This window comes from Carya illinoinensis, chromosome 7 (assembly GCF_018687715.1).
Source record: "Carya illinoinensis cultivar Pawnee chromosome 7, C.illinoinensisPawnee_v1, whole genome shotgun sequence".
NCBI classification, from domain to species: Eukaryota; Viridiplantae; Streptophyta; class Magnoliopsida; order Fagales; family Juglandaceae; genus Carya; species Carya illinoinensis.
This window is the reverse complement of record NC_056758.1, coordinates 14094190-14102348: the sequence shown is the minus strand read 5'-3', so window position 1 is coordinate 14102348 and position 8159 is coordinate 14094190. Positions and strand designations below refer to the sequence as shown.

Here is an 8159-nt window from a genome sequence, read left to right as displayed (position 1 = left end):
TTAAATTGAAAAAAATTGGTTTTATCAGTGTAAATGGATTTTTTGGTGCGTGTGTATCATGACCCCAAGCCGAGATGGGGTATTATCTCGGTGGAGCTCCTTTGGTCACTCGAGGGTGGATAATACTGAGTGATATCCCCTAGGTTGTTGCTGTGCGATGACCGGATCGCACGATATGGTAACGCTGTCGTGTCGACTCCGTGGTCCCTAGGCTGACGGGGACTAGAGGATGGCCTAGTCCAAGTACGCATTAGGTGCGAGACTGGGCATCACTCATTTAGGTGTTACTTGCATAGTCGTTACCTACGGTGTGGGACAAGAGGCTGAGTGTGCGGATGATCCCTAGGGGAGATCATGGTGCATGCAATAAATTGAAACGGATTTTGAATATTGGATATGGGCTATTTTCTGAAAAAATGAAAAGGTTTTGTATGAGGATATTGTGATCTATTTTCTGGAAAAATGGTGGTTTTCTTGGTTTGGACCATTATCTGGGATAATGGCAAGGTCTCGTTTTAAAGGATATGTTTTGGGCCAAAATGGAATTTTTGGCGTGCGTGGAAAAATGTGGATTTATGGGATATGTGCATTTGGCATCTTTTCATGCATATTGTTGAGTTTAATATATTTTATTTTGTGGCATTTGGATTATTACTTACCTGCGGCACTATTTTTGATACTGTAGATTTTGATGCAGAGGTTGAGGAGGAGGAGGCTGAACTTGAGGAGGCGGCTCCGCCAGATTATTGACTTGGAGTCCTTTATGTTATAAGTTACCTCTACTAGTTTGTATGTCTTGTAATTTGGTTTGAAACGATATTTGAGACTTGTAATATTTTATTATGTGTACTTTAAACAAGTTTGTATTTAAACAAAAATTCTGCTACTTAGTTATAAGACTGTTATTATCCTCTACGTGATTTTATTGTACACTTGTTACATGTACACACACTTGGCACTTGGCGATGGGATGTGTGATCCGTATTGTCATTATCCTGACGCCTCGATTTCCACGTGTCCATACGTGGGAGTTGGGGGCGTCACAATATTTACGCAGGAAATAGTTTTTTGCAACGATAGTTCTACATCAGTTGGAAATAAGCAAGAATCAATTCCAGCGATTTTTATAACTTGTTAAGGTAGCTGGTTCAAAAGTTAGTCTAGTCATAGGCCTAGGTTTGGTGATACTTCAAGTCGCGTGGTACCTGTTGGTTGGTGATGAAAAGTAGTTATGGTACTTAGAAGTTTTTTTTGTAAGCCCCCATATAAATCTGGGTGTCGGATATTGGAGGTGATTGATGGATTACTCATATTCAAGTTTGCTTAGATGCTTACGTTGTTGACACTATGTTGATTTAAACATAATATTACAACCTATTAATTTATATGACTATATATTTAATTTCCCCACAATTGCCAATGCAACGAATGCACTGCTCCTTTATAACTGCTCTAATGGTGTGTACTAATGCATTTTATGTATAACTACCAGATTGCTGTGTCTAGATGGAGATATCAAATATCCAACAAGTATAAGGGTTGATGCAGTCTTGTGAGGTGCTATTTTGTCCACCCTTCATGCGCAAGTACATATTGTTATGTCTAACTAGATATAATTTATAAAGATAGAGGAGTAGCATAGTTGATATATTTGAATGAATGTTAATGACATTTCTAGATTTGTCTGACTTTAGCAGTTAAGTTGTAGGTTTTGGGTTCCCTTTGGTCCACCCTAGTGTATAGCCAATTTCTAATTAGTTTTAATTTTATTTTATTTTTTTGTACAACGGGTCATGTGGGTTGCTTGGATTGGGTCTCTCAATATAGGATCTCTATGATATTTGCTTTATAAACCACTTAAAATTACAATTGAATGCAGTTTTAATAGTATTTTTTTTAATTGTAATTTTTGTATTTCCGGTGACTACAACTCGCCGTTAATAGATATAAATTCGTCGCAATTGATCTATTACAATGATTTTTATGTGTTGCAAAAAATTAAACTACAAGGAAAAGGATAGACCGCAGCAGTAGATCTGACATCATTTTTAGTGATATATACAACTTTTGCGACGATATAAATTGCTATAATTAAGCTTTCTCAACGATTTATCCTTAGATGGAATACACCTTTAGCAGAAATTTTTGATCATTTGCAATGATTTTTTGGATATTTGCCGCGTTATAATTACGTTGGAAATAATTTTTTGCAACGATAGTTCTACATTAGTTGGAAATAAGCAATAATCAGTTCCAACGATATTTAGAACATGTTAAGGTAGCTGGTTCAAAAGTTAGTCTAGTCATAGGCCTAGGTATGATGATACTTCAAGTTACTTGGTACCTGTTGTTGGTTGGTGATGAAAAGTATGTATGGTACTTAGAAGTTTTTTTGTATGCCCCCATGTAAATCCGGGTGTTGGATATTGGAGATGATTGATGGATTACTCATATTCAAGTTTGCTAGTGTATATATAATAAATAAAAAAGGAAACACATATCAATGTATCGTGTAATATTGCGTTAGATCTTTACAAATGAAGGCCGCTGCCACTTAATTTGTATGGTCAAAACAAACTGCGCGCATAGTGCATCTCAGCTCAAGATTGGACAGGTAGGGAATTAATATGATAGTTACAGTAATCTATGTAATGCGTAATTAGATTATCTTGAGCTAGCGATCGAGTGACATAATAATTACTTCCCTAAAAGTAAAAATAAAAACTTGTGGATCTCACCGCGCGGACTATAAGTTAATAAATTCGTGGTTCTCATGTTACACAGATGGAAAACCAAGTGCGGTGGTCAAGCTAGCTGTTGCATGTTGTACGTATCTTCCAATTAACGCCGTGATACACATATTTTCCCAACAGGAACCCTCTTCGAAACTGCTTAGAATTAATGCGTACGCTAGCTGCTTACGTTTTGATGATGACACGATCATATATGGCGCGCGTCCTATAAATAGGATCAAACGTTAATTCCTTGTACCAACTGCAAACGTGGTAAATTCAAGAAACAATATCTTCAATCGATCTCTTGCTGATATTACTCATTAATTCTCCATGGCATTTTCGATTAGCAACGCGAAACCCTTTAGCCTGACCTCTTTATCCAGTTCCAACAAGCAGAACTGGAACATTGCCCAAGATCACGCATTGGCTTCTTCCTCCTTGCAATACGCAGACAACTATAGAAATAAAGACGATAATACAGTAATTAGTACTTTTGTTTTACAGTTTTCTGTTTATAATTTAGAACCTTATGTTTTTTCCAATTTCTAAATTAACGTCATTCTCTTCATTTGCAGAGTTGTTTTGGTGTCCAACATGCAAAGAAATTGGAAGTATGCAGGAACGTACTGAGGAATGTTGTAGCAGAAGCAGAGGAATTAGATCCCTCTGAAGGTTTAAGTATGATTGATGCAGTACAACGCCTGAACATTGATTACCACTTCCAGGAAGAGATTGAAGCAATTTTACGGGGGCAATATGTAAAATACATTACTCATGGCGAGTACGGTCATCATGATGAGCTTCACGTGGTTGCACTGCGCTTTCGACTATTGAGACAACAAGGTTACTATGTGGCTCCCGGTAAGTATTCATGCTTTATTGAATCCGATCGAGCTCTGGTCACAGTTTTATGGGTTTCTTTTGTATATATAAGAATGGAAGACATGTGGTGATCATGCATATATTTTTTGGACCAGATGTATTTAACAAATTCAAGGACGAGGAGGGGAAATTTAACAAAGAACTGAGTGAAGACATTGAAGGACTGATGGCTTTATATGAAGCTTCACAGCTGAATGTAGAAGGCGAAGATGTACTTGATGAAGCTGGAAAATTTTGTGAGCAGCTTCTGAATGCATGGGAGAAAGATGGTGAAAACATCAATCATACCAGAGTTGTTCTAAATACTTTGGAACATCCTTATCACAAAAGCTTGGCATGTTTCATGGCCAAAGAGTTTTTTGATAATTCCCAAGGGGGATGGTTGAATGATTTACTACAACTAGCAAAAATGGATTTCAATATGGCCCAATCTATGCACGAAAAGGAAATTGCTCAAATTTCGAAGTAGGTTTTACATATAATAACTTGACTATATATATATGTATATGTTCATTTATTATACCTTTACAAAAATTAATATCATAGTCTCCCTCTAATGTTAATGTTTGCATCTTAGATGGTGGGGAGATCTTGGTTTGGCTAAGGAGCTAAAGTTTGCAAGGAACCAACCATTAAAATGGTACATTTGTTCCATGGTCTGTCTCGTAGATCCAGACTTGTCGGACGAAAGGGTTGAGCTCACAAAATCCATTTCTCTTATCTACATCATCGACGACATTTTTGATGTGCATGGGACGCTTGAGGAGCTCACTCTTTTTACTGAAGTCATCAACAAGTATGCATCTGTTTCACAGAAGAGCTAGTCTTCATCTTGAACATTGTCATCCTCAGTTATAATTATTTGTGTGGCACATTAGTTTCTTTCATTAATCAATTAAATGACAATCACTTAAAATGTGCCACATAAAAACTATGATTGAGAATTATATAAAATAAAAAATGAAAAAGAGCATTACTTTTTACAAAACTAATGTTCCATTTCCTTATAAACATTATTCATTACATAATAAATTGTTGCACACAGATGGGATTTTGGCGCCTTCGATCAGTTACCCGAATACATGAAGATATGTTTTAAGGCTCTCTATGATATCACCGAGGAAATTAGCCAAAAGATATATCAAAAGCATGGCTCGAACCCGCTAAACTCTCTAAGAAAATTGGTAAATATCCATGAATCATGACAGTACTTCCTAATTCCCACATATTCCATCTATACATTCACATCATCTTGGTGAAAAATATAAAAATGACAGCTCCATATATAATCTTTGCAGTGGGCGAGTTTGTGCAATGCTTTTCTAGTTGAGGCACGATGGTTTGCTTCAGGGCAATCACCAAAGTCGAAAGACTATTTGGAGAATGCAATTGTAAGCTCAGGAGTACACGTGGTACTAGTTCACACTTTCTTTCTTTTGGGTCAACGACTAACTGAGGAAACCGGAAATCTTGTTGAGAACATGCCAGACATTATATCTTCTCCTGCCACGATTCTTCGGCTTTGGGATGACCTTGGAAGTGCCATGGTACATTTGTTTACTACATGAACTTCACCTTTTTGAATACTCATGTTTTGGTAATTTCAAGTTTAAGCCGACGTATCCATCCGCATCATATAGAAAATCATTGATCCTTTTCAACTAGATAGCTATGGAGGACATTAATTATGATCTACCTAAATCATCCAAAAATAAACCAATCAGGTGATCATTTTTTTTTTTCCGAAAATAAACATCATATCTTTTAGACTGATTGCAACAGATGGATAAGGTATATTATATATTTATATACATTTATCAGAACTATTACTAGTTATAGTACTACTGCTCATTTATTCATGTGGCACCACCTGCCACATGGTGTATTAAAGATAAATATATATGCTCAAAATAGCATCCCAAAACACAAAAAGAAGAAATCTGAAACGCTAGATTATCTGATCTATCGATCCCTATTATGTGTTTTAATTTTTTTAAATAAACCACATAGCACCAATGAGAGAAAGTGAGCGGTATAATTAAGGTGGCATGGTAACATTTATATATATATATATCTCTCTCTATATATATATATATATCCATAAATCGGCTATTAAATATTTAGAATGAATGAATGGGCAGGAGGTGGGGTATTGGAGGTATCCTATTTACTCGCAAGTGGTCATGTACGTAGGGACTCCAATTGCTGGTTTTAGATTTGGGTCCACTACGATATATTTTTTGCTATCACAATGACGGGGTGATTTTAGAGAAGAGAAAGAGACATATTAGGGCTCCGAGTGGATGTGATCTATCTGTTTTGATTCCTTTATATCTTTCTCTCTCAAAAGTACCCTAAAATATCAAAGCGTAAAATTGGTGCATGCATGGCTAGTGGCCGTTGTGATATCCATGCCCATGGTTTTTAAGAAATAGAAATCAATCTTATTATCGAAATTAAAGATTGAAAAGATAAATGGGGAAAAGGAAAGAAATAATTATATTTGTATATATACAACTTGCATGTGCATACACTTGTGGAAAAAGATAAGACTTGTGCATTACAGTACTCATCCTTAGCCTTTGTTTGAAATACCTATAAATAAAACTTCTATGCACATAGACACACACTCACACATGCACATTAATTTATATGTATATTTAATTATAAGGACGACTATGGATGACAATTATGTATAATAGAAGTTACAAAATCAGTTCTTGTATATATATTGTCATTGTGGCTAACGATATTATCTGATATTTGATTGAGCAAATAATCAATGCAACGACATTAATTTTTCAAATTAAGATGAACTCTTCTTATGCATGTAACTTACATCTAGAGTAATTTCATCACACATGTGGTCATGCAATTGCAGGATGAGAGTCAAGATGGTTGTGATGGATCATACATAGAGTACTACATGAAGGAACACCAAGATTGTTCAATTAAAGAGGCACGGGAGAAAGTTGTGAATATGATTTCAGACGCATGGAAACGCCTAAACAAAGAGTGTCTCTCTCCAAATCCATTTCTGGCATCATTCACTAAGGCATCTCTTAATATTGCAAGAATGGTTCCGTTACTATATAATTATGATGAAAATCATGGTCTTCCAAGCTTTGAGGAGCATGTGAAATCGGTGCTTTATGAAAGTGTGTCTGTGTAGAGCAGCCTTTTGAAATATCCGAGCTCGGTCTTTTTCATAATGTTTACAACTTTTGTTTTGGACGCTAATACAAGCTTGTGTGCACCAAAGAGCGCCCCCATCTATGAAAATTAATAGTGCTATATATAGAGAGCAATGCTACATACAGTCGTGGAATTGCAAATGCCGCGCAATCGCTTTGAAAAAGAGTGGGGTCCACGATTAGAAAGTTAGTTTTTTTTTTTCATGTGGGTCCCATATTAATTCATTTTTTTTAAAGTGACTGCACGCCGCTTGCACAACCACGACTGCAAATATTATTTCTCATATATATATGAGCTTGATACTCAAAAATAAATGAAGACTTTCTTCTGATAGATGTTCGAATACTTGGAATACTTTCTGGGACAAAACAACCAACTTAATTAGTAAGGAAAACTTGTGTATGATGCAGTTATAAACTATCTATACACAACACAAGAACAATGTTTTACACAACATAAGAACAACGTTGTACACAACATAAGAACAACGTTGTTTTTTTTAACCATAGAAGGACTTGAATGCACTTTATTTTGAACTTTGTGAACTAAAAATGTATCTCGTATATAGTATCCACTTGAGGGATTCCTAATTACCACGTAGGCCTCAAGATCTTCTTGAGTCTCTTTTTCTTCAAAAATTAATAGAAGCATATTCCTTAATGAGATTATTTACATAAATGAGAAGCTGGGAAATATTTTTTGAACCATGTAAAATATACAAAAGCACACACTAGAGTGCAATTAATAGTGAAATAAATTGTATGAAATCCCACCAATGCTATTAAGTAGTACTGTGCATTAAGTCTAGTCTTTAAGGAGTACTCAAGTCTCCTCTCTATCTAGCCAAGAGAATAGAGGTAGAAGGGTATTATCAGTCGCCGGTGGTATTTGGTAGAGAAAGGTGAGGTTGAAGAGTGAAAATTTAAACTGAGTGAGGAGGAGGATGACGTTGTTGCATTGGAGGAGGAGAATACCATTGAAGTTGAATGTAAGGGTGAAAGGCATTTGATTGGAAAAATTTCGACTGAAAGAATGTTGGGGAAGCAAATTGTCAAAACAACAATGGCCAAGATTTGGAGGTACCAAGATTTGGAGGTTGAGTAAGCCAGCAAGCTTTCAAGAGGTTAGAGCGAATATGTTTGTCATCACATTTGCCACTCATGCTGACAAAAATCGGATACTAGAGGAATGACCTTGGCTGTTTGATCAACACATGTTTGTGATTACTCAGTTTGATGGTTTGACTCAACCCAGTGAGATGAGTTTTGATAAGGCAACATTCGGGGTGCAATTTCTTGATCTACCACTAATGGGCATGAATCGAGATTGTGGTGTGAAGATGGGTCG

General features: G+C 36.1%; 1 protein-coding gene across 1 annotated transcript; it reads left to right on the top strand.

Annotated features, from left to right (window-relative positions):
- The first annotated feature begins 3010 nt into the window (after positions 1–3010).
- LOC122317113 ((3S,6E)-nerolidol synthase 1-like) lies at positions 3011–7012 on the top strand. Its single transcript, XM_043134038.1, has 7 exons — positions 3011–3215; positions 3311–3596; positions 3713–4082; positions 4195–4413; positions 4663–4801; positions 4916–5164; positions 6499–7012. The coding sequence occupies exons 1-7, from the start codon at positions 3066–3068 to the stop codon at positions 6787–6789; spliced, it is 1704 nt and encodes a 567-aa protein (XP_042989972.1). The 5' UTR covers positions 3011–3065; the 3' UTR covers positions 6790–7012.
- The last annotated feature ends 1147 nt before the right edge of the window (positions 7013–8159 follow it).